Source organism: Bos taurus, chromosome 19 (assembly GCF_002263795.3).
Source record: "Bos taurus isolate L1 Dominette 01449 registration number 42190680 breed Hereford chromosome 19, ARS-UCD2.0, whole genome shotgun sequence".
NCBI classification, from domain to species: domain Eukaryota; kingdom Metazoa; phylum Chordata; class Mammalia; order Artiodactyla; family Bovidae; genus Bos; species Bos taurus.
In genome coordinates this window covers 38,714,894-38,731,429 of record NC_037346.1, presented here as the reverse complement: position 1 = coordinate 38,731,429, position 16,536 = coordinate 38,714,894, and the positions used below count along the sequence as shown (strand labels likewise).

The following is a 16,536-nucleotide window of genomic DNA, read 5'->3' as shown; positions in this document are numbered from 1 at the left end:
GACCCTGAGTCCCTGGGGTCTGGCCTGTCCTGGTTTCCAGGGAATGGTGTATGGGTGTCCGGAGGGGAAGACTGTCCTTCCTGGGATGGGATCTTACAGAGAGGTTCTCTTTGGGCCCATGGCCCTAGTGGAGACTGAGGTCTGGATTTGAAAGGCCTTTTGTGGGGAAGCAGTGGATGCCAGGGGAGGGAAGGGAACTGCAGGCAGTTTGGAGGAGGAGGGGAGGAGGCACTTTAGCACAGCTGGTGCCTCTGCTCTGCTCTGGCCTCGGGGCAGAACCCCATGGCCTTCACGCTGCCTCACACCTCACTTGAGACCTGGTCATCCTGACAGAAAGTCTTTTAGCTCCATTTACTGACGAGGAAGCCAGGGAGGTGAAGATCCTTGAACAGACCACACAGCCAGTTGGAATCGGGGCTCTAAGTCAGTTAACACCATTTCCGTTGCCACAAGTCTCTCTCCCGGGCCTGTCTTCTTTTCAGATCTCCCTCTCCTGGCCTGAGACTTTCTCATGGAGTCATGCTCTAGGTTTCAGACTTTGTGGTCCCTGTCCTGCTCCATCTCTGCCTCTCTCAGAAACCCAGCCCAGCCCCCTCTCACTGTGCTCTCCCCTGTTCCTGTCCTGCCTCTTCTTCAGCATGCTGCCCTCCCTGCTTCACTCATCTACCCTCTCACAGCCTCTCAGGTTACGCCCAGCAGGGTGGAGGCAGAAATCCTAGTGTCCTAATATGCTAGGTCTCTACCAACAGCCACCCCCTGTGACTGCCCCGTGGGCCGTTCAGCACCCTACCCTGGCACCATGCAGCATGAGCCCATTCAAGAGCCTTCCAGGTCCTGGGAGTGCTAAGTATCCACACCTTGTAAGGAGAGGACACAGGTGATGGTCAGATTCTGAGGTTAGGAATTGCCTGGTCCTGGCACTTCGATAAGAAAATGTGCTCAATGCCTGTAGCGGCCATCCTCAACCATCACACAGTCTTCCAGGTGCCGAGGGGCACACAACAAGCAGGGTCAGGGCACAGGCTTTCTCAGGTTGGGATGTGATTTGGAGGTAGAATGGCAAAACGGGAGTGGGCCTGAGAGTGGGATGCATGGACTCCGGGGGGGCCCAGCATCACCTGGACAGATACTGGAGAACCAGCCACAGACCCGGGAATCAGAATCTGCAGAGGTAGGTCTGAGGAATTCACATTGTAAAGCGTCCAGGCACCACCTGTGATGCATAGTCATGGCAGGTGCTATGTGGCATCAGAGGAGCCAAGCTCCTTTTTGAGTCTTGACAGGAAATGGCTTGAAAAGAAGCCTTGTATACAGGCAGAACAGGGTGAAGAAAACCACTGTCCAGGTTGGTGAGATATGGGGCAATTTACTTTTCTGTTTTCCAAACCTTTTCTGATGTGATCATACGACTGTTCATTTATTACGATTGTTCTCCCTCAAAATGGGAAGGCAACACTCTTGTGGGAAGAGCACTGGATCAGGAATCAAGAGATGGGGGTTCTAGCCCTGGTTCTGCCACAAGTGGGGTGTGAGAGTTTGGTAAGTTGTTCATTTTCCCACATTTCCCATCCAGCCTGTCTTGTGACGTTTGATGTTTGTTGGAGACAGTGTCTCTCCCATCCTGGAGACATACCCTGTCCTTTGCTCCTGCCCTACCCAGACCAGCCTTCTGGATGATCAGTGGGTAGATTCATGAGAGAGGGGCTGGGATGAGCAGCAGTGGAAGTGAGCGGATCCCAAGGGGCCCTGTATCCTACTCCACCTCCCCCACCTCTCCAGTCCTGGGGCCTGGGAAGAGGATGAGGTGGTGAGGGGAGGAGGAGGTGTCACTGCCAGGGTTCTTCTTCTCACCCAAGCTGGCAGAGAGGCGGGACTGGCAGTGGTGACACCAGGGCTACTCAGCCCCCACTTTTCACAGGCACTTTCTTTTTTGGGTGGAAGGAATTGGAGGGAGTGAGTGAGGAACCTGGGGCTGATGAACCGGGTTGTAAGACCCTCTAACAGTTCATCAGGTTACACAAAGACTGCCTCCTGCCACCCTTTTCCTCCAGGAACATGTCCCCAGGTCCACCTGATTCTGAGATTCATAATCCCTCCTGCCCCCAAAGCTGGGCAGGGGCTTAGGTTCTTCTGTTCAGGGGTAGGGGGATGGATCACTTCACCCGAGGATGAGCATGGAGAGGAGGAGGGGGAGAGACAGGGAGGAACAGGGCCCCACTTGGCCCTCCACAGCCAAGCACTTAGCGAGAATGTCTCCCAGAAGAGGTATCAGCATTCCACAGCCTCATGTCTCCTGGGGAAACCAGTCATTCAAGGAAGACTTACTAAAATCTTTCATGTTTCCCCAAAAGTAGCCAAGGGTCTCAAGATCACCCTGTCTTTCAAGCAATGCAGCCCACATGGAACAGCAGGCAGAAACTTCCCCCTTCCGTAAGGATGGAGAAGGTGGGTAATGGGCCAGGAGGAGGCCGGTCCCGGGTTCTGGTGCTGCGGTGTGCTGGCCTCCGTGCTCAGAGGATGTGCTCAGGCTCTTTCCTCCCCACTCCCTGGGTCATGCCCGCCTCCTGGGGTCCCCAGCTTTGCCTTCACCTGCCAACCTGCCTCTTGGTTCAGCTCTAGTTGGGAGCAGAGAGTCCCCATGGGCCCCTGAGGGTGAAGCCCTGTTGAGTTGGGACAGGGATGCAGAGATAGGGCCAGCTCCCACGGGAGAACTGAGGAGGGCTCAGGTGGAAGGGGAGAGAGAAGAGGTTAACCTTTAACATGATGAAAATGTTAGGGTATTTTTCAAAACACTCTTACAAATGTAAATCTTTATATGTTGACATGTGAAAAATTCCATTACACCTTGTTGAGTGAAAAAACATTACAAAGCGTGTATATATGTATGTATGGTGTGTGTGTGTGTGTGTGCATAAGACAAACCAAGAGGGAGTGTGCAAGGAATGATGTCTGGGGTGTTCAGCAAAATTGTAATCCTATTTGCCTCTGGGGGATGGAATTTGGAGTGATATATACAGTCCTATTTTTACTTCTTTGTACTGCTTAAATTTTCTATATGAGTGTGTTTTATCTTTATTCACAGGAAAACTCCCAATGAAGATATTTTCAATCTGGGGAAAAACAATCATCATAAAAGGAATATAACTACATTAGTCAACAGAAAAGGAAAACAGAGAAAGACAAGCCCCCAGAGTCCTACCACCAAGGCAGCCCTTCAGAACATGTGGTGGGTTTCCTTCCTGTCAGCCGGCTCTGGGTCTGTTCAAAGCTGCTTTTCCATCCAGGTATAATAATAGACTGTAAAGTGCCGCCCAGGTGTCCCCTCTCATGTAAGGCTCACAGGCCCTCTGAAAAATGCATCAGTTTGTTTTCTGTAGCCTAGGGGACTTGAGGCTGACTTTCAGGCAAAGGCAGTGACTTGCCCAGATCACATTTACCTGAGTGGTGGTCAGAGCCAGTCCTGGGACTCTGAGCACTGGCAGTCCACTGCTGCTTCCAGTGCTCATGGCTGACACACCCACAGGCAAACCCTCAGCTGCTGCTGTGCAGTTCGCTTGATGGAACTCTTCTTGCTGCCCACCAGATCCCATGTCTGCCCTAGGGCTGAAGGAACAGATTCATGGGACACAGCCCCCTCGGGCCTCTGGCAAAGAGGAAGAGCGCAACACTTCACACAAAGCCACTCAGCACGGAGCCTGGGCACATAGCGAGTATCAGTGAACATCTGTCACATGGCCATGGACGAAGCAGCTCGGAGCCTGCGAGTAAGCCCATCTGGGTTATCACCGAAGGCTTCCCGTAGGAGGGAGCCTTTGAGTTGAAGCTTCAAGGACGGGTGGAATTTCCACGAGGGTCCAGAGGAGAGAAATAGTCTGGCGTTTCACGTGGAGGGGTTGACTCTCCCATAAAGCATAAAGTCTTTGAGCGTGAACTACAAGGCGCATCGGAGACTCGCTGCTCTGCACGGTGGGGGCCCTACAGTCCTCACCAACCGTGTAGAATTTGCCGAGTTATTAGCCAGGAGGGGCGGGGTGAGGCGGGGCGGGGCCGAAGTGGCGGGGTGGTGGGGGGGGTGACCGAGAGAGCTTCATAAAGCCACAGCAAAGGCGCCGCGACGCTAGTGACAGCGGCCCGCTGGAGAGGGAGCCCGGGAGCTGCCGCGCGCCCGCCAAACGCGGGCGCAGGACCCAGGCGTCCGAGCCCGGGCTCCGGTGGGGCCCCGCCCCTCCCCCAGCCCCAGGGCCCCCGCCCCGCCCCCCGCCCACTTCTGCCCAGCCGACCCCCGCGCCCGCCCCCGCGCGGAGAGGGGCCGGTCCTCGACGGCCCGCGGGAAGGTGCCAGCCCGCCCCGGATGGGCATCGTGGAGCTAGGCTGCGGAGACATGCTAACGGGCACCGAGCCGATGCCGGCGAGCGACGAGGGCCGGGCGCCAGGCGCCGACCCGCAGAACCGCTACTACTACCCGGAGCCGGGCGCGCAGGACGCGACCGACCGTCGCGGGGGTGCCAGCCTGGGGGCGCCCTACGCCGGGGGCGCCCTGGTGCCCGCCCCGCCAGGCCGCTACCTCGGAGCCTACTCCTACCCGCCCCGGCCCCAGGCCGCCGGCTTCCCCGGGGCGAGCGAGCCCTTCCCGCCGACGCCGGGCGCCGAGGGCTACCAGCCCGGGGACGCCTACTCGGCTCCGGACCCGCGCGCCACACTCTACCCGGGGCCGCGCGAGGACTATATACTGCCGCCGGGGCTGGAGGTGTCCGGGAAGCTGAGAGTTGCGCTCAACAACCACCTGTTGTGGTCCAAGTTTAATCAGCACCAGACGGAGATGATCATCACCAAGCAGGGACGGTGAGTGAGGCGCGCGCCGGAGCGCCGAGCGATGGGAGCCCCTTCGTCCTGCCTGCCCTGACCGAGACGCGCTTCTTTTTTTTCTGTCGAGACTTTGCTAGTGTCTCCGTGTCCCTCACAGCTTTGGCTCAGGCCTTGAGGGGAAGGAGGGAGTTGAGGTGGGGACAGTCTGGGGGTTGTTTACTCTCAAGACATTGCACCGACAGGCGCAAACCAAAACCCATGAGTGACGAAGGAGAGAGACACAGGGAGCCATGGTCCTGGTTTAGGGCGAGGGTGCCTATGGTTTCCCCAGGCACTAGTGTGCCGCTCTCTGCCTGAGTGGGGGACACCCAGGGCGCAGGGGGAGTGTGAGCTGTGGGTCTGACAGAGCAGGGCACCTCTTCGCCCCTACGTGCTGGGAAACCGAGGGGACGGCAGAGTCTTGCAGTGGAGCGGGCAACAAACCAGCCCTCATCTCAGGGGCTCTCTGTGCCCACCTCTCCCAGCGCCCTTGCTGCTGTTGTATACAGGTCAGCTCCGGGGGAGGGAGACGTGTAAAACTGGGATTTGGTGACATGGAGACGTAGTCGCCAAGTTTCCTTTCCGGTAGTTACTTTGAGATCATGTGTCTGGTGTGTGCGTGTGGTGGGGGGAGGGAGATGGTAGAGTGGGAGAGGACACAGATTCCTTCCCCACACGGTCCCTGCCTGAGGGCACAGATGTCAATGGGCCTGAGCAGGTGAAGCTACCTCAAGGGTCCCAGCTGGCAGCCGGTCCCACTCTCTGGACCCTTCAAGGCCTGTCCCCGAAAGCCTGCCCTACCCTGATTCAGACATTCAGTCCACCCTGGGGAACCCCTGGTTCCGTGGCTCAGGCTCCCCTGAGCCCAGTGTGTGCAGGGTAGGGTTTTGGGGCCAAGGGTGCTGCTTCCGGAGAGAGTCTCCTACGTGGGGAAAGAAAGAGAAACTTGCAGCTTGTGTGTTATTTGTGTAGCAAACTCCACTCTGAGTGGGCCCTGACTGTGTCTGGTGGGTGAGAGTGTGCAGCCACCCTTCCCAAGGGGGGTTTGTGTGGCTAGAGAACTACTGAGGGCCTCTGTGTGGAGTGACTGTGTCATCAGTGGACCCGAGAGGTGTTGAAGAGCAGATAGGAAGTGTGGGGCTCGGGAAGGGAGAGGGGAGAGGCCATGCTGGGCCAGAGGGTTGACATTCATTCAAGCAGCACCCTCGGCCCCAAACCCTACCCTGTATGCACTGGGCTCAGGGCAGCCTGAGCCATAGAACTAGATCCCTCAGGGTAGACTGAATATCTGGGCATTGCTGGAACATTTTTCCGTCCTGATGAATGATTTCTGTGGGATGGCTTGGGATTGAGGGACCTGTCCACCAATCACAATGGGCTTCAAGTTGCTGAACTGTTCTTTCTCAGGGATGAACCCAGGAAAGACGGCATTTTCTTTTATGGCCTGGCCTTCATCTTCTAGGCCATTTGATAATTCCTCTCTGCTCCCCCACCCCTAGCCTCCTTCTGGGTACACCTAGGCACAGCCCAGTCTTCTAGGCTGTCATGTCTAAATTGGAGGGAACCCAGAAGATCCTGTTCTGTCTTCTTCCTGGACATACAGGGAAATGGAGCTAGAGACAGTAAAAGAGACTTTTCTGAGGTCACATAGCACATCCATTGCTGGCAGAACTGGCACCAGCTCCCAGATGGTATGTGCCTGTGTTTCTTTCTCTGCTCCCCCAAGACCAGGAGTAAAAACAGCCACCAACACTGTCCGAAGGCCTCGATGCATTCATCGTGCTTTCACTTCCATTATTTCACTGCGCTAGGTAGGCCAAGCAGCCTCCCCGTCTGCAGCTGAGGGCGCTGAGGCGCGGGGGGCTGATGGGTTTCGCTTGGTCACACGGCAGACCCAAACTCAAGCCTCCACTCCGTTGAGTGGTCAGGAAGCTTCCCTCCCCGGGGCCTGCTGGGGTCTCCCCACAGACTTGTGGCCAGGCCCCTGCCCCTCCAGTCTTGAGGGCTGGGGTGGACAGAGCTTCAGCAGAACTTCAGGGATCTGGGGGTGCAGGACTGGCTGTGGGTCTTAGGGTACGGTACAGTCCATATTGCTGTACTGGTTGTCTCCTTTACATCTACAACCTCCTCTTTGCTTTACATTCCTGCTGAATAATCCTCCTTGACAATTGTGTTGTCTCTCTTTCATTTTTTTTAATTTTAATTTTTTATCTTTTGGCTGTCCTGCACTCGTGTGCAGTGTGTGGGATCTTAGTTCCCTAACTAGGGATTGAACCTGAGCCCCCTGCCTAGGCAGCTTGGAGTCTTACCTACTGAATCACCAGGGAAGTCCCTTGTTGTCTCTCTTTTATTTAAACCCACACACTTAATTTCCTTTATTATGAAAAATTCCAATATATACAAAACTGAAGAGAAACATGTAACAGATCTCCACCTACCCATTACCTAGCTGTGGATACTAGTCCAATCCTGTTTCTGCTTTTCCTTTCTCTGTTAACGTCCATACCTCTGGTCTGAAACTATGTTAGTGATAGCGTAATTAGTAAGTAAATCCTAGACACTGTATTACTTCATCCTTAAGTAGTTATCTGTGCACCTCTAAAAATGGGTTTTTAAAAAGAAACGCAATACCATTAGCAAACCTGAAAAGAAATTCTTAAATATCATAAAATTTCCCTGATTGTTTTGTATGCTTGCGCGCGCTCCAGTTTTGCAATCCTCACGCTTTCAATCCGTCCTGACGGACTGCTTCGGACACTTTGTGGGTTGGAGCTGTTGGAAGGGGACAGTGGCCTCTCACCATTTCCCTTGAGGCCTCCTCTTGGATCGGGCCTCCGGGGCCCCAGGGTGGGGTGGAGGAGACCGAGGACACGCGGCCCCCAGTTCGGCACCCGGGTCTGTGAACTTAGGCTCCAGTGATCTGGGAAGTCGGCGGCCATTTCCTTCTGCTACTGGCTTCTGAAAAGTAAGACGGGCTCAGAAAACAGCTCCCTTTCTGTCCTCCTGCCCTGGCAGACTGGCTTGTCCCTCCATGGTTTCCAGTGATCTGTCAGTCACCACCACATCACCCACGACTTTCTTCCTTTTTGAAAAATCCTTCCAGCAGGCCCACCCACAGCCCTGTAGCCTTTCGCCTTGGGGCTGACTCACTCCCTCCCTCCCAGATTCTTCCTCTCCTACCCACCCTAGACCCACCCCGCAGTGTGGACTGGACACACAGTCATGCGCTCCTCCACGGCAGGAATGGGATGGGGAGAGGGCTGGGGGTGGTTCTGGGGTCCAGAGACTGAGCCAGGCGGCTCAGATGGGACTGGGAGGGGAAATGGACAATAGGAAGATGGACTGGCCGACTGGAGGGTTTGGAGTTCAAGTTTATGAGTTTGTGGTCTGATAAGCGCACTCATGTTGCCCGGCCTCGTGTTGTTTCTGGGAGGCAGCCTGTCTGATAGTCAATGGTAGACATTCTCAGCAGAGGAAGAGCTAGGCGGCTGTCTCTGTGTGTGGGTGTGTGGGTGTGCAGTAATTGCCGGCAATCCCCACTTTTCTGGGTGTGATTAGTTGATTATTATAATTAAGATAACTCCATTGTTAAGCAGCTCTATTTGTATTTGTGTATGTATGTGCAAGGTTAGGGCTTGGTAAAACAATTTCAGTCCCGCATTATCCTTGATCGCAGGCCTCAGCCCTTTGGTGTTCTCTTCTCTACATTCCAACTCCAAGAACTTTTTAGATCTTTAAAAAGTATTTTTAGCTTTAAGCCTGCTTTAATTTGGGCCGATGGGCTTCATTTCTCGTGGGATAGGTGAAAATGGTTTTGCTTTTTCTCTTCCCCTGTTTGCTGGTGGCCGTCTGATTTCTGTTCAATGGATCCGAGGTTAGTGGGAGGAGGCCCTCCCGTGATGCTCAGGTGCGTTTTGCATTTGGATCCCTAAAGACATTGCCGGAAGATGCTCCTCAGACTTCCCTGGCAGTCCAGTAGTTAAGACTCCAAACTTCCACTGCAGGGATCATGGGGGTTTGATCCCTGGTTGGGGAAAATCCCCACTCCCCGTGGAGCATGGCAAAAAAAAAAAAAAACCCTCCTCAAAAGTGGTTTCAATTTACACCCCCACAGATAGTGGAGGAAAGGACCGATTATCCTGCAGGTTCGATAGCAATTAGGTATTATCAATTTTGAAACATTTTGGGAACATGCCTGATGAAAGTGTTAGTCATTCAGTCATGTCCAACTCTTTGCAACCCCATGAACTGTAGCCCACCAGGCTCCTCTGTTTATGGGATTTTCCAGGCAAGAATACTGGAGTGGGTTGCCGTTTCCTTCTCCAGGGGATCTTCTCGAGCGGGGAATCAAACCCAACTCTCTTGCATTGCAGGCAGATTCTTTACCGTCTGAGCCACCAGGGAAGCCCAGACTGATAAAAACCATCTCCTTTACATTTGTGCCTAATAACTGCGAATTGGAGCATTGTCGGAAGTGTTCAGGATGGGGAAGGGGTACAATGACTCGGCGAATCATTTCAAGGTGGATGGTCCTTAAGGAGTGGTGAGCTGTCTTTTCTAGGGCCTCAGATTGGCACCAGACTCCCTTTTCCTTCTCAGCAAAGCGTCATGTAAATCAAGGGCTATTTTGGAATCCCAGCTGGTGGTGAGTCTAGATTTTTAGGGTGAAGTTGAGACCTCCCTTCTCCTCTCCCTCTCCCCTACCCTGCCCCAGTCTTCTTGTGTCTCCTGCTTTTCCCTCTACTAGTAAGAAGCAGGAGGAGACGGTGGAGACTATAGCATGTGCCCGCCATCGGGAGACTCCAGCTCTGTGCTTCCACCAAGAAGCCATCACCAAACTTCTCTGAGCCTCATTTTCTTCAGATATAAAATTGGAAAAAAAACATGTTGTACCTCAAAGGACTTTTTCAGTGAACTGGCTGCTGCATAAGTAGAGGCACAATGAATAAGTTCCCTTCTCTCTCTTTATTACTACATGTCTGGATAGGAACTGGGTACAATATAGGAGGCATGAATGACCTGACCACTGTTGCAAAATGAGTTAGTGGTAGCGATGGGTTGAAAATATTCTCTCACTCTCGATTGCTCAAAGCCTCATCCCTAACTTTGATTTCTCCAGTTGACTGGCACGCTAAGCTCCTGGGACCCAAGGCCTCAAACCGGAACTCTGGACTCTTGCTTGTGGTTCTTCAGCCAGGCCAGAGTGTTTTGATCATTCTGGGCCTGGGAGAAGGTGGGATGAGGGTGGGAAAGGGGAGACAGTGAGCTGAGTTGCACATCTTTCAAACTTCTTAACGGCTCTGAGAGGAAAAATGGACAGGAATTGTTATCTCCATTTATAGGTGAAGAAAGTGAGGTTTGGTTTAGGAATTAACTTATCCAAGGCCATAGGGCCAGTAAATCTCTTTTTTCTCAGCCCAGGAGAGTCTGGGGAAGGCAGGAATGTGACAGTACTCTCCCGGGAGATCTTTCCAAGGTTATTAGGGATGTTGCTCTAGGACCCTCTGGGGACTGTGTGTGTGTGTGTGTGTGTGTGTGTGCACGCGCATGAACGTGCATGCTCAGTTGTGTCCAGTTCTTTGCGATCCTATGGACTGTAGACTGGGATCCACCTGAAAGTGTTCTTTGGCCCCTGGAACTCAATCCCCCAGGTTTCCTGACTCATGGACCAGTGCCTTTCTTCCCACCCTGCAGGGCTTCTTGTAGGAGGAGGAGAGAAGTGTGTGTGGGAATGAAAAGCAATTCTGATGAGGGTTTGACTCTGCCATCTTAAAAAGTCTGCTCTTCCTCCTTGAGTTAGAAGAGACAGGCTAAGCCGGAGAGGCGGTGGTGATGGTAGAGGTGCTGGTTGTAGTGATGGTGGTGATGGGAGTTGTGATCATTGAGGTGTTCCTTATAGTGATGCTGGTGATGGTGGAGGTGTTGGTTGTAGTAATGGTGATGTTGATAGTGGAGGTATTGGTTGTAATGATGGTGGTGGTGGTGGAGGTGCTGGTTGTACTGATGTGGTGTTGGGGTTGGGGGAGTGATAGTGGAGGTAATGATCGTAGTGGTGGTAGTAATGGTGATGGTGATGCTGGAGGTGCTGGTTGTAGTGATGTTGGTGATGGGGTGGTGATGGTGGAGGTGATGGAGATGGTTGTGTACGGCAGTGCTTAGTCCTCTGAACCTGTTACTCAGCACAATAGCACAGCATCCCAAATCCAACTTCCTCCACTTTTCCTGGGAACCAGGACTTTGATCATGAGAACTGTGCTCAATAGAGTCCCTCATCCAGGTGGATAGAAAGCTCAGGCTAGGACTTCAGCTACTTCTCTGAAGACCCAGGCCTGGAGCAGGTGGCACTGCAGACGTCAGGCCCAGGAGGACGGGGTAGGGAAAGCCTGCGGGTGTCCGCTCTGGGGCTAGGTGTGTGTTAGCACCGTGAGAGCCGCAGCGAGAGGATGGATGACAGTCTGAGGCCAGACCAGGGTTGGGGGAACTCAGAGATGAAGACCTACTAGGAACAGCCTGTGCTGGGGCTGGCTTGTGGCTTTGCTCCCCTCCAGGGAGCAAACTAAGGCTAGAGACGGGTGTGCAGCTAATGTTAGCAACTGACACTCAAAAAGAAAAAAAATTTTATGAAGAAGGAAATGGCAACCCACTCCAGTAATCTTGCCTGGAAAACACCATGGACAGAGGAGCCTGGCAGGCTACAGTCCATGGGATCACAAGAGTCAGACACGACTTAGTGACTAAACCATCCACCACTACAAAGTGAAAATATGCCTAAAGATAATATGTGAAAAGGATATTTGCCATATACTAGCTAGTTTTTTGGTGGGAGGGTGGGAGTCAAGGAAGACTTGGGGTTATTTTTTCATCAACTTCCATTTTATACTTATTTATAATGGTCATTATTTTTACTAATACTGTAAAACTATGAAAATGAATAAAATACTAAAAGTTTCATATAAAAAAAAAGAAAAAAAATTTTAAAAGCCCTGCTTCCTAGTGTTTGCTGATTTCCATGGTAAATACCCCTATAATGGCTGCTTGCAAGCTGCCCACATGTTATCACTGAACTTGGAGTTGGGAAGAGACGTGAGGCGGCAAATATTACCTAGTATATCTCCACTATACCGATAAACAATCTCAAGAGCAGAGATAATAGTAGAGTGTAGTAAAAAATATTGAGAAGTGATTTTTTTGAGTATTTATTACCTTGACTTGTAATATATTTCATGGCAGTTTATATGATTTAATTTTTATTGATATTTATTTTTGGTTGTGCTGGGTCTTCATTGCTGCACGGGCTTTCTCTAGTTGCCACCAGCGGGGACTGCTTCTCTAATTTCGGTAAGCAGCTTCTCATTGCAATGACTTCCCTTGTTGTGGAGCTCAGGCTCTAGAGCTCGAAGGACTTAATAGTTGTGGCTCATGGGCTTAATTGCCCTATGGCATGTGGAATCTTCCCCGACCAGGGATCGAACCATGTCCCCTGCATTGGCAGGTGGATTCTTAACCACTGGACCACCAGGGAAGTCCTGATTTAATTTTTAATTGTTGCTAACACCTGGCTGGCAGACTTCCTGGACTTCCCCAGCTGGCTCTGGTGAGGACGGGAGCCGGCTCCAGCACACCGCTGATGGGCCTCCTTTGCATAGGGAACGGCCGTCTGGGGGACTGGGGACTGATGATATTGGTGGGTCTCTCTGTTCTCCCCAGGCGGATGTTCCCATTCCTGTCATTTACTGTGGCTGGCCTGGAGCCCAACAGCCATTACCGGATGTATGTGGACGTGGTCTTGGTGGACCAGCACCACTGGCGTTATCAGAGCGGCAAGTGGGTGCAATGTGGAAAGGCCGAGGGCAGCATGCCAGGTACGTGCCTCCTTGGGAACCGAGGGCATGATTTTTCTCTAAGACTGTGCGCCCCCTGGTGGAGCCAAGAGGAACCCCCAACCCCCTGCCTCTGACTCCTAGGATTTAGTTCTCTAGTTCCACCCCACCCCATCCACTCCACCCAACCCCATCCCTTCCCCTCCCACTTCTCACTTTCATTCTGTCATCTCTTCTACTTTGCTCTATCCTGTCTTCAGCTCGGTCCTCTGCCCACACCTCCCCCATCCTGCCCCCGCTGTCCTCCCCCTCCTTCCTTCTTGCCGCGCCTCTCGGAACAGGCAAAGGAAGCCCCACATGACCAGGGACCTGGTCCCAGGGGCTGCATGCCAAAAAGATTAACTGTCCACAGGGAACCGCCAGTATGTCCATCCAGATTCCCCCAACACCGGAGCCCACTGGATGCGCCAGGAGGTGTCATTCGGGAAACTAAAGCTCACGAACAACAAGGGGGCTTCCAACAATGCGACCCAGGTGGGACGCCTCCCCTCGGGAAAGCCCCCCACCTTTCCCTGTCCCTGAGGCCACAGTGGGTCCTGCAGGCTGATTCTGTTCTATGAGAGTGACTTCTCTCCCTCTCTGACTCTGGTTCTTTTCCACCCACTTTGAGAGGAAGCTGAATCTCAAGGCAGACAGGGGTCACATTCAGGCCAACGTGGGCCAACCCAGCCTGGGGGTTTCTTCACCAAATCCCGGCTGTGCTCGCTAGTATTGGGTACAGAGTCAGTACTGGTGGTCTTAGGGAGCGGGTGCAGAGTTTCTTTGAGTTGAGCAAGCCTATTAAAGGTGCCCTTATTCCCTGAGAAGCCCTGTTTGTGCTAATACTTTGGTCACAGTGGACATCTGGAGATAGGAAAGGAGGCAAGAGAATAGCACTGGTGCCCTGAGGAGGTTCAGGACGGAGGTTGGAGACTTGGGAAAAGTTACATGTTGGCAGGGCAGAAGAATGGTCACAATGACTTCAGGGCCCTTTGTGGCTTGGCCATAGGGTGGACCATAGGTGGGGTGGGGGAGGGGAGGGTTCCTTTGCACTCCCTCCTCCCACGCTCACAGCCGTCTCACCCCCCTCAGATGATCGTGCTTCAGTCCCTCCATAAATACCAGCCCCGGCTGCACATTGTCGAAGTCAACGATGGAGAGCCGGAGGCGGCCTGCAACACGCACGTCTTCACTTTCCAAGAAACCCAGTTCATCGCCGTGACCGCCTACCAGAATGCCGAGGTGAGGGCTGCCTGGGCGAGGGTAGGCTGAGCCTGAGTGGGTTGGGTGGGAAGAAGGGAAGAACAGGGCCCCTTGACTTCTTGGGAGTGAATTTGGAAGTTCCTCAGCCTCAGACTCAGCACTCAGATGACTCTGTTTCCCTTCTCTCTAGATTACTCAGCTGAAAATTGATAATAACCCTTTTGCCAAAGGATTCCGGGAGAACTTTGAGTCGTAAGTGCCCCTGGGTTCAACTCGTGTTGACAGAGGCCTTCCTTGTCTGTCTGGGACTGGGACTCCAGACAAGTGCTCAGTCCCCTCTCTGCCTCTGCGGTGGGGAAGTGTGCGGTGGGTGCAAAAGGCAGCGGGCAGGTCAGGAAGGAGGTATGGGGAGGGTCGTGCAGCAGGCAGGCTCCTAACTGACCAGTTCTACTCATGACCCCCTGTCTTTTGCCCCCTGTTTTTTTTTAAAGCATGTATGCATCCGTTGACACCAGCGTCCCCTCCCCGCCTGGACCCAACTGTCAACTGCTTGGGGGAGACCATTATTCTCCTCTCCTCCCCAACCAGTATCCCATCTCCAGCCGTTTCTACCCCGACCTTCCTGGCCAGGCCAAGGATGTGGTTCCCCAGACTTACTGGCTGGGAGCCCCCCGGGACCACAGCTATGAGGCCGAGTTTCGAGCTGTCAGCATGAAGCCTGCATTCCTGCCCTCCGCGCCCGGGCCCACCATGTCCTACTACCGAAGCCAGGAAGTCCTGGCACCTGGAGCGGGCTGGCCTGTGGCCCCCCAGTACCCTCCCAAGGTGGGCCCAGCCAACTGGTTCCGCTCCATGCGAACTCTGCCCATGGAACCTGGCCCTGGAGCCTCAGAGGGGCGGGGGCCAGAGGAGCAGGGCTCCCCCTCCCTGTGGACTGATATCACCCCACTCCGGCCAGAGTCCAGCAACTCGGGACTGGGCGAAGGAGACTCTAAGAGGAGGCGTGTGTCCCCCTATCCTTCCAGTGGTGACAGCTCCTCCCCTGCAGGGGCCCCTTCTCCTTTCGATAAGGACACTGAAGCCCAGTTTTATAACTATTTTCCCAATTGAGCAGATGACGTGAAAGGAACAGGAAGAATGTCGTTAGGTTGGTGACACCAACCACACCACAAACTCAGGACTGAGCCGTCCCCAGCCTTTTCTGTCCCCAGCCTTTTGTAGTTGGTTGAGGAAGAGGGGGGCCAAGAAGGATTCTGAGGTTCACCTGCTGTCTCCTGGCCCACAGGGAAACCTGCGAGGACTGTCCTCTGCCCCTTCCTCTGCCCCAACTACAGTCATATACCTGGTGCTGCTTCTGGCTGTGGGTTCCCAGCTGGAGAACATAAAATGGACCACGGAAGGTCTGGGACACAAAAGAGTTTCCTCTCTTCTGCGGGTTGGGGTTGGGGGTGGGGATATCAGGGTCAAGTGGGATGGCCCGGCTGGAGACTCAGATCTCTCACTCTGTAGAGTAACTGTCAGCATTTCCATTTGTGTGTGTGTTAATCCCTGATATGGAAATAAAGACATGTGGATTTTGTAAGTCAGCTAGCCAGGGTCAGGGAGAGGACCCGAGTGACTTTGAACAACTGGCCTGAGCCCCACCCTCAGTGGAGTCCCGGGGAAGGGGCTGGCAAGGGGGTGGGGATTGTGCATGACTCAAGAAGCAAAGTCTTGAGATTTCCCAAGTGGCTCGTGGTGAAGAATCTGCCTGACAGTGCAGAAGACATGGGTTTAATCCTTGATCCAGGAAGATCCCATATGCCATGGAGCAACTAAGCCCCTGCACCACAACTATTGAGCCTGTGTTCTGGAGCCCGGGAGCTGAAAATACTGAGCCCATGTGCCGCAACTACTGAAGCCAGTGAGCCCTAGAGCCTGTGCTCTGAAACAAAAGACGCCTCCTCAACGAGAAACCCACATACCACAGCTAGAGAGTAGCCCCGCAAGTAGAGAAAAGCTCCGCACAGCATTGAAGACCCAGCACAGCCAAAAATAAATAAATAAAATAATTTTTTTTATTTTAAAAAGGAAGCACTGACTTGCCAAGGGGACAGGGGGTTGTATGTAAGGATGCATTTTTCTTTTTTGGGGAACAGGGGAGGCTATTTATTGTACAGAGAGTGGTGTCCAGATATAGTACTTTTGTCTTCATCACTTTCTGGAAATAAACGCAAAACTGTCAAGCGTGTCCTGCTTTGGTACCTGGATGGGGGGACACAGGTGGGGACTCTACTGGGAACTGCAGCTGTATCCGAACTGTTCTCTCTGCTCTAGAACAGAACTTGAAATTCCGAAGACCCTCCTAGAAACTAGAGGTGATTTCATTCAGGGGATAAACTGAATTAGAGCAATTCTACATGTCCTGCCTTGGTGCTCAGGTTGACGGCTGATGCCACCTCTTAAGGTACCTTGGGATACCCTGACTGTAGAGCAGGGTGCGAGGGCAAGACCAGAGGATGGGGGCTCTGCAGAAAAAGATGACACTTGATTTTTCCGTGCATTTCTGGCAGCTTGGGATCTCCATCTTCATCTTGGGATTGTTCAAAGATTGAGGAGTAAACGTAAATAGGACCACATGAAATTGCTG

The 16,536-nt window shown here is 53.1% G+C and overlaps 1 protein-coding gene across 1 annotated transcript; it reads left to right on the top strand.

The window, feature by feature from the left end:
- Positions 1 to 4,351: 4,351 nt before the first annotated feature.
- On the top strand, positions 4,352 to 16,137 carry TBX21 (T-box transcription factor 21). Its single transcript, NM_001192140.1, has 6 exons — positions 4,352 to 4,842; positions 12,553 to 12,707; positions 13,078 to 13,199; positions 13,797 to 13,946; positions 14,098 to 14,159; positions 14,399 to 16,137. The coding sequence occupies exons 1-6, from the start codon at positions 4,352 to 4,354 to the stop codon at positions 15,015 to 15,017; spliced, it is 1,599 nt and encodes a 532-aa protein (NP_001179069.1). The 3' UTR covers positions 15,018 to 16,137.
- The last annotated feature ends 399 nt before the right edge of the window (positions 16,138 to 16,536 follow it).

Coding starts and splice junctions, on each gene's coding strand:
- TBX21 (NM_001192140.1), top strand. CDS start 4,352: ATGGGCATCGTGGAGCTAGGCTGCGGAGACATGCTAACGGGCACCGAG. Junction 4,843..12,552: donor ATCATCACCAAGCAGGGACG/GTGAGTGAGGCG, acceptor TGTTCTCCCCAG/GCGGATGTTCCCATTCCTGT. Junction 13,200..13,796: donor CTTCCAACAATGCGACCCAG/GTGGGACGCCTC, acceptor CACCCCCCTCAG/ATGATCGTGCTTCAGTCCCT.